A 24,036-nucleotide genomic window follows, 5' to 3' on the forward strand; every position below is an offset into this window, starting at 1 on the left:
GACCCGGGTACGGGGAGGCATTGCTAGGGGACAGGCTGGCGGGGAACCGGGCTGGGGTCGCAGCCACCCGCGGTCCCGCAGGGCGGGGAGCCTGAGCCCCGAAGTGCCCCCCAGCAGGCTTGCGGCCGGCGGAACGCAGGCAGTGGACCGGCCTTCCCGTCGGGGGCGGGCCGGGCGGGGCGCGCGTCCTTCCAGGCCGCTCGGTCGCTTGTGCGTTCCGCTCCGGCCGCCCTTTGCGCTTGGATCCACTTCCCCATCTGTAACGAGGTGGTGAGACGAGGTGCGTGTAAACATTTCCTAAGTTGGCTTTCCGGGAGGGGATTCCAAGTTGCGCGGGTTAGAGGGTGCCTCCGGCTCTGGTTTGGGGCGCCCTCACTTTCCCAGTTCGTGCTCTGCGGAGCGCTCCGGAAGGAGAAAAATGGGGTCAGGAGAGGCCCCTGCAGTGGGAACATTGGGTTATTTCCCCTCTGGGTGCTCTCCCTCTTCGTACATCTTGTTCCTTTCTCACCACTGCGCGTCGCCTGCCCTTTGGCTTGGGTTTTTCTTCGTATTTGTGGGACCCTTTTCCTTCGGCGTTTGGGGGTCCAGGTTGAGGGGGGGAATAGGCAGGCTGCCGGGGGATGCCATCATTGATGGGGGGAGGGCTGGCGAGGCGAATAGGTGAGGTGCGGGGCGTGCACGGTTGGTGGAATTGGACAGCTTCACTCGCTGCGTCCGAGCTGAGGCGACTGGCTGAGGGGCTCCGAAGCGCTGCCTGAGGAGGTTTGCATCACACCTGCGGAAAGGAGGGTGGGTAGTTGCAAGCTGCTCCTCTGCACGTTCCGCGGACCAACTTTGGTTCCTCCAGGGTGTAGGTGGGCTGAGCCTGCAGTATGCTTTAAGTAAGAGCTGGTAGCATTTGACACCGTTGACTTGTAAGTTACACCCTTTAATAAAGCTTTCAATAACGTGCCTAGGGCAGAGAAAAGTGGTACATTTATCTACAACCAAGATTGAACATCTTAAGTATTTGGAAAACAGCTGCTGAAAATGTTTCAATTTTGGGAAAAAGTCAGCACAGATTATTTGCTGCTCTTTCTTCACCCCGTCTGTGATTCCCCTACCCCAGTATGTAGACAAGAGTTTTCTTGTCCAGAAGGCCCGTAGGATCTTAGGAGTCAGAGCTAGCCAGCTGTGAGAACCACTGGGGAAGGTGGAACTGGGGCACAGTTCAGGAGAACAGTGGCAGGGTAAGGGGCTGGGGGAAAGGCAGATCTTAACCAGTATCTGGGAGTGGGGGTAGGGAGAGAGAGAAGGATTTATGAACCAAGAACAGGTGGACAGGGTCAATCTGTCTGATATGAGCTCATCAGTCTCGTGCAGCGTCATTGGGTCAGGGTGGATGCCCTGTAGCTGCCATACCTGAGGCCCACACAGGGAGGCTGGCATCACTGCAGGAATTCTCATGTCAGGTGCCTAGGTGTCCCTCTTGGGCTTCTGTGCCCACAGCTGAAGAAAGATACCAGCAGTCTAGCTTTAGCTTTCCATTATCTCCTTGTTTACATTTCTTTAGGGTTCACGCCATTCTCCTGCCTCAGCCTCCAGAGTAGCTGGGACTACAGGCGCCCACCACCACGCCCGACTAATTTTTTTTTTTTTTGTATTTTTAGTAGAGACGGGGTTTCACCGTGTTAGCCAGGATGGTCTCGATCTCCTGACCTCATGATCCAGCGGTTCTCAAATTCTAACTAAATTTTAGCTGTCCTAGAAATTAAGAGAATATTTTATTCCTTTTTTTTTTTTTTTTTTTTTTTTTGAGACAGAGTCTCTCTCTTTCGCCCAGGCTGGAGTGCAGTGGCATGATCTTGGCTCACTACAACTTCCACCTCCCAGGTTCAAGTGATTCTCCTGCCTCAGCCTCCCGAGTAGCTGGGATTACATGCGTCCGCCACCACGCCTGGCTAATTTTTGAATTTTTAGTAGAGACAGGGTTTTACCATGTTGGCCAGGCTGGTCTTGAACTCCTGACCTCAGGTAATCTGCCTTCCTCGGCCTCCCAAAGTGCTGGGATTATAGGCGTCAGCCACCATGCCCAGCCCTAGAGAATATTTTAAACTATTTGTTAAGAAATACTACATCATTACACATTAATAAACAGTATATATATTTGAAAAACAATAGTATTTCTCCCCAAATTTTAGGGTGAAGTTTTACATTGCACTGTTTTACATTTCTGCAAATCTCTTTCAATGTCTCTTAATAGAAGACAGTCAAATTTTCATATTTATTTCTGCATTAAATCTGTTGCCATATCACATGTCACATAGCCTCTGGAAAACTCCACCCTCAGGACAGAGTGAGAATGGAAAAGGCAGTAGTGGCTTGGAATTATAATAAAAATAGTTTTGACTAATTGGACCCCTGAAGGGCTCTCTCCAGACCACACTTTGAATACCGCTGATTTGGAATGTTTTTATAAAACAAGTACATGCTCACTGTAGAGAAACTTTAAACGTATAGAACATGTGGTAAGAAAATGAAAACTGCCCATCATGTCACAATGCTGTGAGTTTCTTTTTGAATAATAAAGTATAGCTAGCAACTGACTGGTATTTGAGTGGCTTGGATTCAAGGTGGGTTGGGCAGATGTAAGTGGCCTTTGAGTTTTGAATGGGTACAAGGACGCTCTAATATCCCACAAAGCTGATGCTGGTTCCTGGTTGCAGGCGGAGTTGACCTGGAAACCTCTCCTTGGCTACTGTCCTTTCTAAGGAACTCATTTCCAGAGTCCACCAGCACAGAACTGGTGGGGGAGCCTACTAGGAACAGAGAAAATGGCCATCTTCAGGCAGCTGTCCCTAGGCACGAAGGCCACCCTGGCAGCTGTCACTGTCTTCATGTCCATGATCGCCTCCCGCTCGTATCTGGCAGAGAGCCTTGAGCTCAGGGCCTGGCGTTGGCTGCTTCGCTTGCAGCTTGCCCTGTTTGTCAACTCGCTCTTGCTCATTGGCTCCCTCTACATTTGGCGCAGCACAGTGAGCAACCTCTGCCACTCCCCAGCTGCAGAGTCAACCTGTTTTCAGCTTTGGAAGGTGGTGGTTCTGGCATTTCTGGCCCTGGCCCATTCCAGTTTCTTTACCATGTTCTTTTTAGTGGCCGAAGAGCCCTATCTCTTTTCCTTGGCGGCCTACTCCTGCCTGGGTGCTTACATCATCATGCTCTTCTTCCTCTGCATCCTCAGCGGCATGGAGCAGGCCTACCAGTTCTTGGCCTGGCGCAGTGGTAGGGTCGTGGGCAGCCTTGACAAGACAAGGAAGCTGGTGCTTAGGCCTGCCCTGGCAGTGGGAGTGACTGCTGTGCTCAGCGTGGCCGGGATTCTGAATGCCGCGCAGCCCCCGGCTGTGAAAACTGTGGAGGTGCCCATCCATCAGCTGCCTGCCTCAATGAACAACCTCAAGATCGTGCTCCTCTCAGACATTCACTTGGGCCCCACAGTGGGCAGGACCAAGATGGAAATGTTTGTGAGGATGGTGAATGTGCTGGAACCAGACGTCACAGTGATTGTGGGTGACCTCTCCGACTCAGAAGCCTCGGTCCTGCGGACAGCTGTCGCTCCTCTGGGCCAGCTTCATTCACGTCTCGGTGCCTACTTCGTCACAGGCAATCATGAGTACTACACGTCAGATGTCAGCAACTGGTTTGCACTTCTGGAATCCCTGCATGTCCAGCCTCTTCATAATGAGAACGTGAAGATTTCCGCCACACGGGCCCAACGTGGTGGTGGTGGCAGTGGCAGTGGGAGTGAGGATGAGGACTGGATCTGCTTGGCTGGGGTGGACGATATTGAAGCAGACATCCTGCACTACTCTGGCCATGGCATGGATCTTGACAAGGCCCTGGAGGGCTGCAGCCCAGACCACACAATCATCTTGCTAGCTCACCAGCCCCTGGCTGCCAAGAGAGCTCTCCAGGCTCGGCCAGATATTAACCTGATCCTTTCTGGGCACACACATGCTGGGCAGATCTTCCCCTTGAATGTAGCAGCCTATCTCCTGAATCCCTTCTTTGCTGGTCTCTACCAAGTGGCCCAGGCTACATTCGTATATGTCAGCCCAGGCACAGCCTACTACGGGATACCCATGAGGTTGGGTAGCAGGGCCGAGATCACAGAGCTCATCCTGCAGCGGTCTCCCTGAACTGGCCCTGCCCTGTGCGCCTCTGCCCTGCCCTTGCCCTCAACCCTCCGTCCTGCTTCAGAGTGGTTTGCCTGCTTTTTCCCTCCAGCCTTGCCCACTCAGCCTTGCCTACACACCCTTGGTCACAAGCCTGACTCAAACAGTGACTTATGGTGGGGCTGCCTGGCATGTTCAGGCTGGTTTAACTGTTTCCTTGGCCAGTTGCTTTTTTTGATGCACTTGTGAGATCACTAAGATCACATATATGAACACTCCCCTCTATTTTCCAGATGGTGTGGAATGGGGACCTTCTCCTGCAGAACTCCCAGGGATGAACCTCCCCTCGGGGTTGCTAGAAAGGAATACCTCTAGAAGGTGGGGCCGGGGAGGAGCAGGAGCATTTTTCTCCTGGTGTTTTAAAATTGTCTTTGGGACTTAAGTGGTTTCCAGAATCATTGATCCAAAGCCTTTCTGGGGAAGGGATAGTGTTGCCAGGTAATTTGGGAGAACAGGCAAGATGGAAGGGTCCTCTGGCTGCTAGAGAAGAATATTTTCTTTTCCTCTGCTTCTATCAGGATCACCTCTATTGAGGGCATCAGCAAAATCTACTAGAATGCCAAGCTCCTCCTGTTCCAGGCCTTGAGGGATGCTATTTAACTGTCTGTGCTCCTGGGCCTTTGAGGGCAAGGTCAGGGGAGAAGAACGATGGGCTCCATTGTCGGTGATGGTGAGAACATGGCTGCTTAGGAATTCAGAAGGCTTTGCCTCCCTTGTCTCATTTTATACAACCCTTTGGGGAGCTCACTGGGGACAGGCTGCTTTTCCCTATTTGGAGATGAGGAAACCAAGGCAAAGAGAGATAGGGCACAGGCAGTATGACAAGATGTGTAGGAGATTTGGGGCTAGAAACCAGGTCTTGTACCTCCCAGTAAAAGCGGTGCTTTTCCACCGTGTGGTCATTAAGTAGCTGCATCTGTTGCAGGTGAGTGCAGGATTCAAATGCAGTTCACCAATTCACAGTGCAAAGAGAACGAACAAGGGCCTAGGACCCCATGCTCTTTCAAAGTGGTTTGCTTGAGGCTGATTTCAACTTACCCATAGCTACATGGACCGGAGCCTGGAAGGGAGTCAGCTAGTTTCAGTGTAGGATGTCTTACATTTGAAGAAGAGTCAGGAAACTGGAACCCTCTACCTCCGACCCCAGGTTTGGATTTGATTTTTCTGTGAGCAGCTGGGTTCACTCTGTCAGTGGGGGAGATGAGGCCTGCATGGGAGTGGCAGTGCTGTGTGCCTCTGGCAGGGCCTGCAGACTCCTCTCCCTGGGCCTGGCTGTGGAATGCAGAGACTCTTCTTCCTGCTAGGTGGCTTCCAACCTACTTGCCTGACCCTGTAAGAGCTGCCCTTGGGCTCTGGCCACGAAATGATAGGGCCATCCCTGCTGGCTTCTAGACCCATAGAAAAACCAGGCAGGGATTATGACGTCCCAGTGACCCTGTTGGCCTGGCCCTTTTGCCAGAAGCAACAGATCCTTTGATCCTGAGATGGAAGATAAGCACCCGTGTTAGAAAAGGCCTCACTGAGAAGACAGGGCTGGGCCGGTTTCCTGCTGGGTGATTTAGGCTTGTGATGGAAAGTCTTCCTCCAATGGGGAGTGAAGACACTCGCTCTGACCGGAGAGGCTAACCCTGCTGCTCACTCGTTGGGCAGTGTTGGGTGGGTGACTTTCCCTCACTCAGCCTTGGTTTCCATCAACCCTAAAATGGGGATAATTATCATATCTACCTCAAGATTGTTTTTTTTTTTTTTTTTTTTTTTTTTTTTTTTTTTTTTGAGACGGAGTCTTGCTCTGTCGCCCAGGCTGGAGTGCAGTGGCGCAATCTCGGCTCACTGCAAGCTCCGCCTCCCGGGTTCACGCCATTCTCCTGCCTCAGCCTCTCCGAGTAGCTGGGACTACAGGCGCCCGCCACCACGCCCGGCTAATTTTTTGTATTTTTTTAGTGGAGACGGGGTTTCACTGTGGTCTCGATCTCCTGACCTCGTGATCCGCCCGCCTCGGCCTCCCAAAGTGCTGGGATTACAAGCGTGAGCCACCGCGCCCGGCCCTCAAGATTGTTTTGTCAGGAGGGATCCATCAAGCCTTGTGCATGAGTTCCACATGGCACAGTGTGCACAGTAAACACTCAATGTTAATTTTTCAACGTTCCAGTGGAGCTTGCTAAGGAACTATGTTGGGCCCAGGTGCCCAGAGGATTCATGGCGCAGGCCAGTCCTGGGGAATGTGAGTGGGTAGCGAGCCGCCTGCTGCTGGGGCTGGTGATGTGTCAAAGCAGCAACGGCTGGGGGTTTGCCTTCCTCCCCTCGTGCGCATTCTGGCAGGCAAAGGGGGTTTCTTCCTTTCCTCCTTGTCCTCCTGGTGTATAGTGGGGTTCTGGGGGATCTGGAGACCACCCTTTTTGTTTCCAGGCAGCCACGGTATTGACAGTGGGCCATCCCATGCAGTTTAAAATGTATCTTTGAGTTGAAATTTTGGTGGTTTCCTTATTCTTTTTTCTCTCTTCACTGTCCTTCCAAACTCACTTTTCTTGTGTCCCGACCGCATTTTGTGAATCATCCTTACTCCCTTTCAGTTCTCGCTTTGGATTTCACCAGGTGGGCTAGATGGTACCATTTCACTTCCACTGTTTGATGCGGCTGGTAATGTTTGACTCACCTGTTACGTGTTATTTCACTGGTTTCTTGATTTTACATCTTTCTCATCAGTGACCTGGGCTTGATGAAATTAGCTTTCATGAAGTCCTCTTTTTTTTTTTAATTTTGCATCCTTACCTCTTTTCTTTCTCTTGAATGCCATCATTGTGTGGTCTTATGTACCCTTCATCCACTCTGAAGTCCTTGCTTGACTGATTGCTTTCTATTAGCAGGAAGAAAACAGATCCATCCTATTTATCTGAGAAACATCATCAACACCCTCTCATATCTGGTTTGTATTCCCTGACTCGGCGGACATTTTTCCAGCAGAAATTTCTCCATCACTGTCCAGATTCTGGCCCTGGTGGGCAGGTCTCCATGACACCTTTAGTCCCTCTGTTCAACATTCTTAAACCATTGACCTTCTTTTTGTTTGTTTGTGGCTGGGGGAGGTGGTGAGAAACATTACTTGAAGCTTGATCATTCTTTCAATTTCATTTGTTTCTTTATTTTTAATCTGTTAGATGCAAATTGAAATGCAATGCTTTTTGAAAATTAGCAATAGCATCTGTAGTATATGATGCTGTTACAAAATCTCAGTAAACTGATCCTGCTGCTGTTCCTTCCAAATACCCATCCATGCTTTTTTTCCCCTCGTATTTTGTTTGGTTTATTTTAAACTTTTCATACATACACCTCTCTCCCAGCTTTAACAAGCATGACGAGACCATTCTGCCATCCTTTCTCAGCTACCCCTGCCCCACCAGTACTCTTTATTTTTTGGCTGGAGTATATTAAGGTAAATCATAGAAAACATAATGTTACCCCAAAATTACTTCGTATGAATCCTTTTTCAAAAAGCATAGCTATAGTGTCATTATCATATCCAATGAAATTAACAGTGATTCTTGAATATCATCTAATAGCTAGTTAGGAGATTTGGGGCTAGTAGCCAGATTTTTGACCTCTTCATAAAGAAGTGTTCTTTCCACTATCTGAGTATTAAGTAGCTGTATCTGTCACAAACGAGTACAGAATTCAAATGCAATTAACTGTGTGAAGAGTTAGTGTTTAGTTTTTCCTGATTATCTCAATTATATTTTTTATTGTGGCAAAAAAATTACTATCTTAACCATTTTTTTTGTTCTTTTTGTTGTTGTTGATCTTAACCATTTTTAAGTGAATAGTTCAACAGTGTTAGGTATATTCACATTGTTGTGAAATTGATCTAATTGATCTGTAGAACTTTTTCATCTTGCAAATCTATACCCATTGAGCAACAAGGCTCCATTTCCCCCTTCCTCCAGCCCCTGGTGACCACAATTCTACTTTCTGTTTCTATGAATTTGACTGCTTTAGATACCTCGTATAAGTGAAATCATGCAGTTTTTGTCTTTTTGTGGCAGGCTTATTTCAGTTAGTATAATGACCTTAAGGTTGTGTCACGTGACTGGATTTCTATCCTTTTTAAGGCTGGACTACAGTAATATTCTGTTGTATTTTCATGCCACATTTTGTTTATCCATGTTGAGCATGTTTTCATGGGCTTGTTGGCCACTTGTATACCTTCTTTGGAGAAATGTCTGTTCAAGTCCTTTGCCTATCTTTAAATCAGGTTATTTAATTTATTGTTGTGGAGATGTAGGAGTTCTTTATATATTCTGGACATTAACCCCTTATCAGATATGTAATTTGCAGATATTTTCTTCAGTTCTGTACATTGCCTTTTCACTCATTGTGACCTTTGATGCACAGAGTTTTAAAGTTTAATTTAGGCCCATTTCTCTAGTTTTGCTTTTATTTTGGCATCATATCCAAGAAATCATTGCCAAGTTCAATATCATGTAGCTTTTTTCCCCATGTTTTCTTCTAGGAGTGTTATAGTTTCGGGTCTTATGTTTAGGTCTTTAACCCATATTGAATTAATTTTTGTGTATGGTATAAGATAAGGATCCAACTTCATTCTCTTGCCTGTGAATATCCAGTTTTCCCAGCACCGTTTTCTGAAGAAATTGTCCTTTTCTAACATCGAGAGATCTTGGCATCTTTGTTGAAAATCATTTGACTATATACACAAGGGTTTGTTTCTTGGTGGTCTGTTCTCTTTCATTGCTCTATTTGTCTGTCTTTATGCCATTACCATGCTATTTTGATTACTATAGCTTTGCAATATGTTTTGAAATCAGGAGGTATGAGTCTTTCAACTTTGCTCTTCTTTTTCAAGACTTTTGTCTATTTGGTGTCTGTTGAGATTCCATATGAATTTTGGGATAAATTTTTCTATTTCTGCAAGAAATGCTATTGGGATTTTTATAGGGATTGTGTTGAATCTGTAAATCACTTTGGGTAGTATGAACATCTTAACAATATGAACCTTCCACTCCACGAACATAGGATTTTTTTCTATTTGTTTGTGTCTTCTTTAATTTCTTTTTAACAGTGTTTTGTAGTTTTCAGTGTAGTCTTTCACCTTAGGCCTATTTCTAAGTATTTTATTCTTTTTGATGCTTTTATATATGGAATTTTTTAAAATTCCATTTAGGATTGTTCATTTTTAGTGTATAGAGATGCAACTGATTTTGGTATGTTGCTTTTGTATCCTGCAACTTTGCTGAATTCATTTATTAGTTCTAACTGTGTGTGTGTGTGTGTGTGTGTGTGTGTGTGTGTGTGTGTGTGTGTGTGTAGTCTTTAGGGTTTCCTACATCTAAGATTATATCATCTGCAAATAGATTATTTTACTTCTCCTTTCTGGTTTGAATGCCTTTTATTTCTTTCTTGACCAGTTGCTCTGACTAGGACTTCCAGAACTATGTTGAGTAGAAGTGGCGAAAACAGACATCTTGCCTTGTTCCTGATCTTAGAGGAAAAGCTTGCAGTCTTTCACTGTTGAATATGATGTTAGCTATGGGCTTTTCACATGTGGGCTCTATGATGTGGAGGTAGTTTTCTTCTATTTTGCATTTGTTGAGTTGTTGGTTTTTTTTTTTAATCATGAAAGGGTGTTGAATCTTGTCATGCTTTCTCTGCCTCAATTTAGATTATCATGTGGTTTTTGCCCTTCATTCTGTTAATTTGGTGTATTATATTGATTGATTTTTATATGTTAAACCATTCTTGCATTTTAGGAATAAAATCCCACTTGATCATAGTATATAATCCTTTTAATGTACTGTTGAATTCAGTTCGCTAGTATTTTGTTGAGGATTTTTACATCAATATTCACCAGGAATATTATTGTTCTATAGTTTTCTTATAGCGTATTTGTCTGGCTTTGGTATTAGGATAATATTGGTCTCATAGAATAAATTTAGAAATGTTCCTCCTCTTCAACTTTCGTAAGAGTTTCAGGAAGATTGGTATTAATTCTTCTTTAAATGTTTGGTAGAATTCTCCAGTGAAGCCATCTGGTTCTAGGTTTTTCTTAGAGTTTTGTTTGTGTGTGTGTGTGTGTGCGTGTGTGTGTGTGTGTGTGTGCGTGCACGCACGCATGCCGAGACATAGTCTCGCTCTGTAGCCGGGGCTGGAGTGCAGAGGCATGATCTTGGGTCACTGCAACCTCCACCTCCCAGGTTCAAGCGATTCTCTTTCCTCAGCCTCCCAAGTAGCTAGGACCACAGGCATGCACCACCACACCCGGCTAATTTTTGTATTTTTAGTAGAGACGGGGTTTCACCATGTTGGCCAGGCTGGTCTCAAACTCCTGACCTCAAGTGATCTGGTCGCCTCCCCCTCCCAAAGTGCTGGGATTACAGGCGGGAGCCACCATACCTGGCCTCTTTGAGGTTTTTGATGACTGATTCAATCCTTTTAATAGCTATTGGTCTGTACAGATTTTCTGTTTCTTCATGATTCAGTCTTGGTGGGCTGGGTGTGTCTAGAAATTTATCCATATCTTCTAGGTTATCCAATTTGTTGGCATACAGTTGTTCATGCTATTCTCTTACAATCCTGTGTTTCTGTGGCATCAGTTATAATGTCCCCTCTCCATTTCTGATTTATTTATATCTTCTTTTTTTTAAAATCTAGTGAAGTTTCTCAATTTTGTTGATTTTTTTTTTTTCAAAAACCAACTCTTTTTTTTCCTACTATCTTTCTATTCTGTTTTGTTTATTTCTGCTCTAATATTTTATTTCCTTTTTCTAGCTTTGGGTTTTTTTTTTCTTCTTATGGAATTGTCTTTTTATAGTTATTTTGTTTGAAACAGGATCTAAAAATAGGTCTATATTTTCCCGTGGTGTATTTCTTCAGTCTTCTTAAGTCTATAACATCCCCTTTTCCTTATTTTATGTCATTTATTTGTTCAAGTTATCTGGGTCATACGTCTTAAAATTTTATACATTTTGTATTTTGGTGTCAATTAACATGTTCATATTTTCTGTGAGCTCGTAGAGCTAAAGCTCTCTAAAGGTTAGAGCTAGAGGCTGGATAGATTCAGGTTCAACTTTTTCGCTTTTTGGGTAGGAAGACCTCATTGTTTCAGTGATGCTAAGATTGACCTGTCTATCCAGATGTTGTCATCTTGATCCCTCCACTAGAAAATTCCGCATTATCTTTCCATTTAATGTTTCAGCCGTCATTGGTGATTGTTGCCTAATGTCATTATTTCACTAAAGATTGCAAAATGGTGATTTGTAAAATTCTACCCTTTTTTTCTGCATTTACTGGCTATGGATCCTTTACAAAGAACTCTGCTCATCAATTGTGTGGTTACTCTGAAAAAGCCTATAACAAAGGCAAGACAGATACCAGATTCTTTCACTTGATTCCTTAGTTTATAGCATAATGAGCTGATACCACAGCAACCTCATGAACAGCTCGTGTCAGGAATTCCCCAGGCCCTTGAGTCTCTGGGGTGAGTTGTAGGGGTGTGTAGGGTGCTGGGGTTTAAGATCTGCTGAGTAGGTGCTTATCAGAGTTATACTGAGGGACCTGAAGACAGATCATCTTCACGTAATCAGCATGACCCATAATCTGTGATGTCACTGAGCTTCTTTTATTTCTGTAGTCAAGGAATGTGCACAAGTAATGCAAATATAATTACTTTTAGTCCTGAGGATTAGAGAACTTGGGGGATGTTCACATTACCTGATGATGTCAATATTGTGTTATGTTTATTTTTTTTTTAAAAAAGAGATGCTTATTTATTACTGAAATAATCTAAACTGAATAAATAACTTTTTAAAAAATTACATTGGTCCGTATTAGGTTCCTGATACATATTTGGTGTTTTGTTTGTACTGCTGGGTTTTTCTCCCTCCAGTATTGGATGCGTTAACGGGGAGCCTTGAGAAGTTATGAATTTTGGTTTGTTCAGAATTGCTTTTTATAAGTTTCTGTGACCTCATGCACTAAATACTGATGCTTCCACACTCCTGCAAGTATGAAATAAAAGTATGTTTCTTCAGTATTGCATTCCTGCGCCAATTCATTTAGAAGGGTAGAATTTGCACACAGGTCAAATCTTGCATTATTTGCATTTGGGGAGAATACACTCTGAAGGCAGTTTTCTCTCTCTCTGTCTCCTTTTTCCTCCTCCTTTCTTCCTCCTATTCCCACTTTTTTTTTTTTTTTTTTTTTTTTTTTTTTTTTTTTTTTTTTTTTGAGGTGGAGTTTCGCTCTTGTTGCCCAGGCTGGAGTGCAGTGGCGCGATCTTGGCTCACTGCAACCTCCACCTCCCAGGTTCAAGGGATTCTTTTGCCTCAGCCTCCAAGTAGCTGGGATTACAGGCATGTGCCACCACACCCAGCTAATTTTTGTATTTTTAGTATAAATGAGGTTTTGCCATGTTGGTCAGGATGGTCTCGAACTCCTGACCTCAGGTGATTCACCTGCCTCAGCCTCCCAAAATGCTTGGATTACAGGTGTGAGCCACCGCACCTGGCCTATTCCCACTTTTTTTGATCGCCTTCTGTCAGTGGTGCCACAGGTCAGAGGAAGCTCAAAGAAAGCTGGGTCTTTTTTTTAGATCTGTAACTTTTGAGAGGGATCATCTTGGGTCCATGAAGTGGACTGTCCCTGTTTACTCTGGCTGTGACAGTCAACAATGATCAGCTGTCTTTTAAGTGATACTGCTTCTGCAGCTGTCCATCTTGATCCCCTCTCTGTGGCTTTTCTAGGTTTTTGTTTCAGAGACATGTCCCCTGCTCTCCTGGTTCAAATAACATGGTGGTGTTCATCTCTCAGACCATGACAGTCCATGAATGCACAGACAGTCCAAGTCTCATGTGATATAGCAGGGCAGTGGACACAGCCCCGGGCAAGAGGGAGAATATACTGCTGTCCTGCTCACTCACGAACTATTTTCAATCCTTTTTATCAGTAGGATTTGAAAAGATTAGAACATTAATCGCAAACCAAATATCAGAGGCTGTGTTCTGTCCCAGTGGTAATCCCACACCCACATGGTAGCTGCTGTTGGAGCTACTACTCGGTTAATTAAGTGGCCACCATCATGTACCGTGATCTGTTTTTTCTGGCAGAGGCTCACGGGCGATTTGAATGAACATGATGGAAATGATCTTTAAGTCTTTGTGGAGGGGGCACTAATAGCTACAATTCCCAGAGGATTGTGGTCTTGCTTCAGATTTATCTTGAGTGGGAGTGGGGAGTGGGCAGTTCCAGAGCTTCCACTTGATCCATGATGGCTCCTACTCATGATGAGGGTTCTGCAGGCCATTATGTAAAACCATCCCACTTTGAACTCAGAGCCAGGGAAATAACCATGTGACGGGTCCTCTGATTTGTTGGACTCTCTGTGAAAAGGACTGGGGCCAAGGCTCCCTTTATCCCTGGCCTCCCTAAGAGTGATAAGGGAGAGTGATGGCATTTCAGGTTCCCTGGTGCTACCATGCCAGTTCAGACTGTATCCAATAGTCCTCAGAAGGTGGTGGCCTTGGGGTGCCCCTTTTCTTAGGACACAGTTACCTTGAGTCTTGTTGGGAAGGATTGGAGGAATATTTACTGTGTGGACTTGGGGTGGTATTGCAGGGTCCTTCCTCAAGGGGATCCATCCAACCTTTCCTTCAGTCAAATTTTGTTGACTGTATGTTGGAGAACTGGCTCAAAGCTGGGAATTGGATGAAGGAATCTCACTTTTCCATGCAGTTGTTGACATCAGCCTTTTGCTCACAAGTTTTTAAACATGTCAAGCAGTACTCTTGCTGATTGCCTGGCCACCTCGCCCCACAGCAATGTGTGGCTTATGAGCCACTGTGTAAGGTCACTCCTGGTCCACAGGTCAGCACACCCTGGTTGCCACTGTGACCTGACAAGTTGCCACTTGCTGGTTGTTGTGGTAATTGTGCCTTCCTGCTTCTGATGGTTAAGCGGTCCCATGTTGGTTATGCCAGAACCTCATCATCCCCAGCTACACTAGGGCGCCCCTTGCCATGGCAGCTCCTCTGTCATTCTTGCCTGCAGAGGATGGCCCCACTTGGGGGGGCTTCCCAAGTATGCCAGGGCCCTCCTCACCAGTGCCTTCCTGAAGGGAGAGTTCTCTGGGCTCTCCTGGGGAGTAGAGCCAGGTAGTGGGGTCTCTGGTCACCCTTTTTACATTCCCACCTCTTGAGCCATTCTATACCTTTCTCAGGATGCCAAGGCAGTTCTGGCATCCTCACCTCATTTCCTGTAGACCAGTGTCATGTCTAGGTTCCAAGGATCCTCCCAACAGCATAGGGACTGGGCTTTTACCAATAGAGTATAGGTCATGGGAGAATACACCCTACCAGTAACTTCCCCATATCCGGCCTGGGATTTTCCCCCTCAAGATCCATTCCCAGTGACCCCCATGGTTAGGTCTTACTTTTCTGGCCTGAGATGTCAGTCTCTTTAAACATTGCCACAGAAGCCTCTGACATTCATAGGATGCCCTGAGTGGATGGCTCACCTGAGCCCATCAAACAGTCACTGTCTTCAAAGCTTCCAAATCACTTAATAAAAGCCAGCTAACCTCACACTCCTTTCAATGACCAGTAACCCCCACCTCTGCCCCACTCCAGGGGTGGAGCCAGTGCAGATACCGACTGCTCCCTTTTTCTCCATGCCTCCTCCTGGTCCCGCATAGTTGAGGGCCTTGGTATTTGTCTTTGAGGCGTTACCACCCCACTTAGCACCAGCTATAAGGTTCTTGCTATTTGACATTCATGAGATAACAAGGTGCAGACTCACATCCTGATGATCTGCTGTTGAGGCCACTCCTGGTACCAATTGTCGTACTTGGGGTCCCTCTAGAAGCAGAACATTGGGTGCAAGTGGTTTGAGAAGTGATCCAAGAGCATAGGAGCAAGGCACAGGTAGAAAGAAGGGACAGCCTGGGTCAGAATGCATATCGTGGTTATCACTCTGGGAACCAGAACATGATTCTTCTGAGACCTCCTGAAAAGTGCACAAAGTGTCTCCAGAATTATCTGCCTAAAAGACAAGAGAATGAAGTTCTTCACTCTCTTTGTCCCTCATTGGCTGAAGGTTGCCCTCAGAGGCATGGACTACCCGTGCTCCTGGACTTCTGGGCTGAGCTCATTCCCCCAGTGTTGGGGCAGGAAGGCAAAAAGACATAAGATCTGAGTGTAAGTTGAGACAGTCAGCACAAAGCATACTGAGCTTGCGCAAGACCATTCACAGAGCTACAGCTGATATAGGCATGTTTTTAAAAACTTTTAAAGGCCAGGCGTGGTGGCTCACATCTGTAATCCCAGCACTTTGGGAGGCCGAGGCAGTGGGTCACCTGAGGTCAGGAGCTTGAGACCAGCCTGGCCAACGTGGTGAAACCCTGTCTCTACTAAAAATACAAAAATTAGCCAGGTGTGGGGGCGGGAGGCTGAGGCAGGAGAATTGCTTGAACTGGGGAGGCGGAGGTTGCAGTGAGCCGAGACTGTGCCATTGCACTCCAGCCTGGATCACAAGAGTGAAACTCCGTCTCAAAAAACAAACAAACAAAAAAACAACCAAAAAAAACACTTTTCGGGCTGGGCACGGTGGCTCACGCCAGTAATCCCAGAACTTTGGGATCGTGAGGTGGGAGGATTGCTTGAGGCCAGCAGTTGGAGACCAGCCTGGGCAACATAGTGAGATCCTATCTCTACAGAAAATTTGAAAATTATTAGCTGAGCATGGTGGCGCACCCCTGTGGTCCCATCTACTTGGGAACTGAGGTGGGAGGATCACTTGAGCCCAGGAGGTCAAGCCATGATCATGCTGCTGCACTCCAGCCAGAGCAACTGAGCAAGACCCTGACTCAAAAACAAAAAACTCTCCTCCTCTGCCTTCTGTTTTCACCCTATATCGCTCCCAAAGTGCTGGGATATCCATCGGAGATTATTTCACAATGGCAAGGGCTGCATACTCTCCAGAGCTGCATAACGTTTGATCATGTATGTATATTTGTATATATACAAACATGCATGTACAATACACATACAATATAAACCATAATTCATTTTATCACTCTGCATTTGTGTCAACATTTTGCTAGGAAAAATTTTCAGAGAGAGTTGAAAGATTATACTGTTAACATATTACTATCAGTCCATCCCTCCATCTGTCTATCAATTCATCTTATTTTTTGGATGCATTTCAAAATAATTTGCAGATACCAATGCCCTCCTCTCGCTAAAATAAATACTTCAGTAGGCATATCATTAACTAGCAGTCAGTGTTTGTTAGTAGCCCCTTTTTCCCCCAAGGTAAAATTTACATACAATGAAATGCACGTATCTTAAACGTACCATTTGATGAGGTTTAACAAATGTCTACACCTGCATAATCCAAAACCCTTATCTGGCTATGAAATATTACCATTACCCCAGAAAGTTCCCTTACGTCCCTTCCCAGGCAATACCTACCTCCACTCTCCCAGAGTTAACTATTCTGATTTTTTCTCCCACCATAGGTTAGATTTGCCTTTCCCAGGACTTCATATAAATAGGTTGATGCAGTGTGAACCCAACTGTGTAAGGCTTCTTTCTCTCAACATTTTTGAGATTTATCTACATTATTACAAATACCAGTAGTTTGTTCTTTTTTATTGCTGAGTAGTAGTCCATCATATACATATGCCATAGTTTGCTGAGGCAGGAGAATCGCTTGAACGCAGGAGTTCAAGAGTGCCAGGAGATATGATTGAGCCATTGCACTCCAGCCTGGGTGATGGAGCAAGACCCTGTATCCAAAAAATCTTAAAAAATTATAATAATAAATAAAAAGTAATAAAAATAAAAGAATTAGGATCCAAACCAGGTTCACACTGACCTAATGAATATCGTATCATTTCATATTATGAATATCGTACCATACCTTATTACACATATCATATCACATATAATGATCTAATGCAATCATTAGGCCATTATTCCTCTGAAGTTCTTTCATTTCCAAATAATACTCTTTTTCTTTTAATACCATTGATTTGTTGGAACAACTGAATCATTGGACTTTTAAAATGTCCCACATTTTGGATTTGGCTTATTGCTTCCTTATGGTATTATTAGATTCGTGTTCAATTGTGATTTTGATTAAATAATGAGGACTACTTTCTTTTTTTTTCTTTTTTTTTTGAGACGGAGTCTCGCTCTGTCGCCCAGGCTGGAGTGCAGTGGCGCAATCTCGGCTCACTGCAAGCTCTGCCTCCCAGGTTCACGCCATTCTCCTGCCTCAGCCTCTCTGAGTAGCTGGGACTACAGGCGCCCGCCACCACGCCCGGCTAATTTTTTGTATTTTTAGTAGAGACGAAGTTTCACCGTGGTCTCGATCTCCTGACCTCATGATCCGCCCGCCTCGGCCTCCCAAAGTGCTGGGATTACAAGCGTGAGCCACCGCGCCCGGCCATGAGGACTACTTTCTAGATGAGACTGTACTTTGTGTTAAATCATAACATGAGAGACATAATGTCTGGCTATTCCACTTTTATTTAGGCTGAAATTGAACAGATGGAGCACAAAAAATATGCCCAGTCCTTCACACAATTTCCATCAGTGTTTCTAATGGTTTTAGCATCTATTGATGATTATAGCTTAAATCCATTTCACTAAGTGTGGGGGAAAAGGTGTTTTTCAGATGCTTTTATTCCTTCTGCATTTATTATTATTTTGAGACAGGGTCCCTCTCTGTCACCCAGGCTGGACTGCAGTGGCACTATCACATCTCACCATTGCCTTGACCTCCTGGGCTCGAACAGTCTTCCCACCTCAGCCTCCTGAGTAGCTAAGACCACTGGTGCCTGCCACCACACCTGGCTAATTTTGTTTGTTTGTTTATTTATTTATTTTAAACAAGAAGTGTAAACAACAAGCTTCTTGAAGGAAAAACTTATCTAGGATTCCTTTCTTTTTAGACTACCCTACTTAAAGACAAATTGCCCTACAGTTAACAGCTATGTACAACAAAGTTATAAAATTGTCCTTGGTTTTACGGTGATAAATGAAAAACATTAACATTCTACAATTGAATAAAGTATGCAAGGATTTTTATGTTGTTGTTTTTTTGTTAAAACAGCAAAATAACTTACTGAAATATAAAGATAAGAGCTGAATGAGCATGCCACTAATGAAGAAAAGGGGGTATTTTTACAGAATCGGTGTTTTTCCCCATCTCATCTCCACTTGATATCAATCAAAACATACCACTGGCTGTTTAGTTAAAAAAAAAAAAAAAAGCAATATACTTGTGCACATTTACCAGTTACTTTGTGTACAATAAAGGAATGGGGAAGGGGGAAATGAAAGAATAGAGAAAACTATACTGTAGTAGTCAGGATGTGGTGGAACAAAATTGCAGTTTTCTAATTGAGAATGTAATCTTGGTCTGTAAAGAACAGAGTTCTGGAGTGAAGTGGGAGGTCCCCTTTTTAGTAGACACCCCCTGTCTGCTGTTGGAACACATCGGTTGTATCTTCATCCTCCATTTCCAACTGAGCAGGTGTGTCTCTTTCATTGATTGGTTGCCTGTCAAATTGGAATCTGATCTATCTCATTGACCATCCCTATCGTTCACAACAGGCTTTCATTAGTTTACTAAGTGGTGTATGCCTCTTAATCCTAAACTGCACCACAGAACCCTCCTGCCCTGCCACCTTCAAATTAATATGATCATTGTTCTCAGTCTTGATTCCTTCCTTGGGCTTTTCGTCTGCCATGGCAAGCACTTGAGTCTCAGCTGCCGCTTCACAAAAGAGGCACCAAGACTGCACCGAATGAGCATGCAAGCAGCACCAGGAGTGGGAGAAGAAGGAGGCGGCAGCAGTGGATGAGGGAGACACTAATTTTAATTTTTTTTTATAGATACAGGGTCTCGCCATGTTCCCCAGACTGGTCTTGAACTCCTGGGCTCTAGCAATTCTCCTGCCTCGGCCTCCCAAATTGCTAGGGTTACGGGCATGAGCCATTGTGTCTGGGCCCTTCTGTATTTAATTAACTGGGATTCAGTGGAGAATTTTCCATTGTCAATGTTTTGGTAACCCTGAAATACAGTTTTTATGTGAAGGGGAAGTAGACTGCTTGACTCTTTCTCTCTATTTATCACTTTTCAGAGTAATGAGTTGGTACTCTAGCAGTCTCCAAAGGTGATCAATGAATTTTTTCTCCCTGTATATTACGATGAACTGATAGGTGTTAATATACACGTAGTCATATTTTTTTAATTGATATCTCTCTTAAGTCTCTCACACGCTCGCTCTCTCTGTCTCTCATTCTGACGCTCAGATTTCTCCCCAAGAACAGTGGGAGCTTCTTCAGGTTTGCGCCTGTGCCTGACGTCTAACTGGCCACCATCCTGGAATGTCCTCCTTCTGCCTCCTGCCCACCTCATTGTCACCACCGTGGGCCACAGCCACATCTCTTCTGCCTTTTTTGCCCGTTCAGGAAAAAGCCAAACATTTGAAAACACATATCTGGTCCTATCATTCTTTCATTTCAGTTTTTCTCCATGGCTCTCAGCACAAAGTCCCGGCCCTTGAATCTGGACTTCAGGGCTCATTCGATCTGGCCCTGGCCTCCTCCTCTGCCTCAGCAGCTGCCATGTTTCAACTGTATTGAGGCTCTGTGGCTCCTAGCCTGGAGTCCTGCCCTCCCTCCCCAAGGCCTCACACGCAGTTTTCTCCATCTGTGTCACCTTCCCCCATGGCTAACTTTGCTTCATCCTAGGCTTTGGCTCAGGCCAGTGGTTCTCAACCTTGGCTGAACATTATATCATGTAGGCAGCTTTAAGAAATTCCAATGTCTGGGTTCCTCCCAAGACCGATTAAAACATGAATGTCTGGGGGTGAGGTCAACTTTGCTTTTTTTTTTTTTTTTTTTGAGACAGAGTCTGGCTCTGTCGCCCAGGCTGGAGTGCAGTGGCACGATCTCGGCTCACTGCAAGCTCCGCCTCCCAGGTTCACGCCATTCTCCTGCCTCAGCCTCCTGTGTAGCTGGGACTACAGGTGCCTGCCACCAAGCCCAGCTAATTTTTTGTATTTTTAGTAGAGACGGGATTTCACCGTGTTAGCCAGGATGCCTCGGCCTCCCAAAGAACTTTGCTATTTTTAAAAGCTTGCATAGATGATTTTGCTGTGCAGCCAAGATTGAGAAACACAGTTTGGGGTGTTTCTTCCTTTGAGAAACTTGCCCTTGCCCCTCCCCTCAACCCCGCCACGCCTGGGTTCCCTGCCATTTATTTCTGCTGCAGCATTCTGCTCTAACCCTTACTTTACCACGTTGACCTCACTGTGTTAACCCTTGGGTTTCTTCCAGGCTAGATGGAAGCTCCATATGGGTTGTGGCCACATCTGTGTGGTTCTTGTCTGTGATTACTCAGCACATAAGAGGTGCTTGGTAATATGATATTTGTAAATGGATGGTGGGGAGATATTTAGACTGGACTTCGAGGTCATTGGAGGGTAGAGACAGTGTCCCACCATGTATGGGACAAAGGCCAGATTCCATTGTCTCCCCCCATCATTTTTTCCCAGCCTTATCTCCTGCTCCTCTGAACTGTTTCACTTAGACAGGTGGATTTCAAACAGCTCTACCCTTTTCCGAATTCCGCCAGAAGTTGCTTGGCCTCCTTTCTACCTGTCTAATGAATGTTCCCACCTCATGGGCCACCTTTGAACTTAGGAAACTTGTGAGGAACACTTATTTGACACTTAGCCATGTATATACTATGAGAATGTTTTCAAGAGCATCCATTGAGACACCTGGTGTAAAATAATTTTTCTGTTTTTGTGAGTTTAGGAGACTTCCTTTGAACAGAAATTAAAGCCTTATTTACTAGAAGAATAAAGTGATGTTAAATTGACACTTGCCCTTTTAAAAATGATTCTTAGTTTTTTGTGTTTATTTAGCTTTACTGAGATGTAATTCACATACAGTAAAGCTCTCCATTTGCCCCTATGAATTCTTCTCCGAGTTGTTTAACTTCCGCTCCCCAGTTGGATTTCAGGCATGTGTGATCTAGGACTCATGCTGCCACAGTTGCTTCCAAATACAGCTTCAAGGGCAATCCCCAAAGCCACCATGGACTATGATGCTACTGTGACTAAAGCTAGTATTGTGACCTTTGAAAGCCTAAAGATGCACGAGGAATCTGACCCATAATGGAGAGCACTAGTTAGATGGCTTCTTAAAACCCTGGTTCTATTGGCACCTGTGGCCTGTTGCTGCCTTATCCACCAGAGGGCAGTGTTCCACTTGGCTTAACAGTCGAACACACACCCCCACCACCCGTTGAGGTCTTGCCTTTCAAAATGCTAACATTTTAGCTTCTGAAGAGACCCCAAAACAGTGTTTCTTAAAATCGGGCTTAATAGAAATAAATCTTACATTGCAACCAAATATACATGCATACATATACAACTCCACGTATGTATATATAACAAAAGTTTTATAAAGTAATACTTTACTATGTGTAATATACTCTTCTTTCTTTCTTTTTTTTTTTTTTTTTTTTTTTTTTTTGAGACGGAGTCTCGCTCTCTCACCCAGGCTGGAGTGCAGTGGCGCGATCTCGGCTCACTGCAAGCTCCGCCTCCCGGGTTCACGCCATTCTCCTGCCTCAGCCTCTCCGAGTAGCTGGGACTACAGGCGCCCGCCACCACGCCCGGCTAATTTTTTGTATTTTTAGTAGAGACGGGGTTTCACCGTGGTCTCGATCTCCTGACCTCGTGATCCGCCCGCCTCGGCCTCCCAAAGTGCTGGGATTACAAGCGTGAGCCACCGTGCCCGGCCTTCTTTCTTTCTTTCTTTCTTTCTTTTCTTTCTTTCTTCCTTCCTTCCTTCCTTCCTTCCTTCCTTCCTTCCTTCCTTCCTTCCTCTTTCTTTCTTTCCTTCTGCCTGCCTGCCTGCCTGCCTGCCTTCCTTCTCGTTCTTTCTTTTGACGGAGTCTCGTTCTGTCACCGGGCTAGAGTACAGTGGCATGATCTCGGCTCACTGCAACCTCTGCCTCTCCAGTTCCAGCGATTCTCCTGACCCAACCTCCCGAGTAGCTATTTTTTTTTTTATTTTTGGTAGAGACGGGGTTTCACCACGTTGGCCAGGATGGTCTCGATATCCTGAGCTCGTGATCCACCCACCTCAGCCTCCCAAAGTGCAGGGATTATAGGCGTGAGCCACCGCACCCAGCCTCTATTTTCTTTCTTCTTTTTTTTTTTTTTTTTTTGAGACAGTGCCTTGCTCTGTCACCCAGGCTGCAGTGCAGTGGCATGAACACGGTTCACTGCACTCTCAACCTTCTGGGCTCAAGCAATCCTCCCACCTCAGCTTCCCAAGTAGCTGGGACCATAGGCGTGTACCACCATGCCTGCTTAATTTTTTTTTTGTTTGTTTGTTTGTAGAGACGAGGCCTCGCTGAATTGCCTAGGCTGGTCTCGAACTCCTTAGCTCAAGCGATCCTCCAGCCTTGACCTCACAAAGTGCCAGGATTACAGGCATAAGCAACGGTGCCTGCTATTCTTTGATTTTTATTTTTATTGATTTTATTATTTTTTTGAGACAGAGTCTTGCTCTGTCGCCCAGGCTGGAGTGCAGTGGTGTGATCTCAGCTTACTGCAACCTCCGCTTCCCGGGTTCAAGCGATTCTCGTGTCTCAGCCTCCCAAGTAGCTGGGATTACAGACATGCACCACCATGCCCGGCTAATTTTTGTATTTTTGGTAGAGATGGGGTTTCACCATGTTGGCCAGGCTGGTCTTGAACTCCTGACCTCAGGTGATCCACCTGCCTCGGCCTCCCAAAGTTCTGGGATTACAGGCGTGAGCCATCGTGCCTAGACAATTCTTTCATTTTTAAAAGATGCTTATTGCCACCAAAAATGAGTTTATTATTCACAAATTAGGTCACAGCCCACAATTTTAAAAATATTGCCTTAAAGTTCTTTTAGTCCAATACCCTGGATAGTTATGGATGAAGAGAGGTAGGGTTAGAGACGGGACTTATCCAGGTCACTCTGGGATTCAGAGCAATATCTAGGATGGGGCATCGGGGCTCTGGAGTTTTAATCAACTGCTTTTTGCCCTGTATTTTACACTTAGAATTTTCTTAATGAGTCTTGGTTATCCCAGTGACATTATTGTTGAGGTGCATCCAGTGCTTAGGCAGGTCACAGCAACAACGGCGTGTGTGCATGTGTGTGTGTGATGTTCCCCAGCCCCATGATCAGCACAGTGGAATATCATCTCAGCCACTGATTGTCAGCTCAGTGCTGGCCTCTAGAAGCTAAATCCTGCATGTGGATCCTCCTCGATGATTTCTCTTACCTGAGTACCCCTGGTGGGCCTGGCTTAGCAATGGTTTGTGTGATAGCTCAGAAAACAAGCATTAAGTCCATCAGCACATTATACAAATTAAATAGGCAGAGAGTCACTTGCCACTGTCAAAGGATCGGCTTCTGAAATGCAGAAGGTGGAAGTTCTCACGTGACCCCATCCTTGCCCTGTAGAATGCCACCCAGAGGATGTTTGAAATTGACTATAGCCGGGACTGCTTCCTCAAGGATGGTCAGCCATTTCGCTACATCTCAGGAAGCATTCACTACTCCCGTGTGCCCCGCTTCTACTGGAAGGACCGGCTGCTGAAGATGAAGATGGCTGGGCTGAACGCCATCCAGACGTAAGTAGAAGGGCATGTGGCTCTCACCTAGGCCTGAACACCCACTCTGGAGAGAGGATACAACTGTATTTCTCAGGGTGGCTATTTTATTGCTCAGAAATGGGAAGTGGTCCAGTG

General features: G+C 45.2%; 3 protein-coding genes across 5 annotated transcripts in view; 2 read left to right on the top strand and 1 right to left on the bottom strand.

The window, feature by feature from the left end:
- Positions 1–24,036, top strand: part of GLB1 (galactosidase beta 1) — a 126,636-nt gene that overhangs the window by 18,130 nt on the left and 84,470 nt on the right. For all 3 annotated transcript variants that reach the window (XM_055284677.2, XM_063612620.1, XM_055284679.2), the window contains one exon: positions 23,750–23,919. In XM_055284677.2, the coding sequence (XP_055140652.2) occupies positions 23,750–23,919 (170 nt within the window). The remainder of the gene's footprint in view (positions 1–23,749; positions 23,920–24,036) is intronic.
- Positions 4–12,249, top strand: TMPPE (transmembrane protein with metallophosphoesterase domain). The gene is made up of 2 exons (XM_055284694.2): positions 4–280; positions 2,706–12,249. Exon 2 carries the CDS (start codon positions 2,814–2,816, stop codon positions 4,173–4,175), a length of 1,362 nt encoding a protein of 453 aa, XP_055140669.1. The 5' UTR covers positions 4–280; positions 2,706–2,813; the 3' UTR covers positions 4,176–12,249.
- On the bottom strand, positions 18,470–19,014 carry LOC129485534 (small ubiquitin-related modifier 2-like). The gene is made up of 2 exons (XM_055284721.2): positions 18,834–19,014; positions 18,470–18,761 (listed from the first exon to the last, which is right to left on the bottom strand). Exons 1-2 carry the CDS (start codon positions 18,970–18,972, stop codon positions 18,685–18,687), a joined length of 216 nt encoding a protein of 71 aa, XP_055140696.1. The 5' UTR covers positions 18,973–19,014; the 3' UTR covers positions 18,470–18,684.

Source organism: Symphalangus syndactylus, chromosome 1 (genome assembly GCF_028878055.3).
Source record: "Symphalangus syndactylus isolate Jambi chromosome 1, NHGRI_mSymSyn1-v2.1_pri, whole genome shotgun sequence".
Classification (NCBI taxonomy): Eukaryota; Metazoa; Chordata; class Mammalia; order Primates; family Hylobatidae; genus Symphalangus; species Symphalangus syndactylus.

What these genes read in the sequence shown, in the direction of transcription:
- TMPPE (XM_055284694.2), top strand. Translation starts at nt 2,814, where the DNA reads ATGGCCATCTTCAGGCAGCTGTCCCTAGGCACGAAGGCCACCCTGGCA.
- LOC129485534 (XM_055284721.2), bottom strand. Translation starts at nt 18,972, where the DNA reads ATGGCAGACGAAAAGCCCAAGGAAGGAATCAAGACTGAGAACAATGAT. An exon ending in TAGTAAACTAATGAAAGCCT is followed by an intron (nt 18,762 to 18,833) that starts GTTGTGAACGAT and finishes TCAATGAAAGAG; the next exon opens with ACACACCTGCTCAGTTGGAA.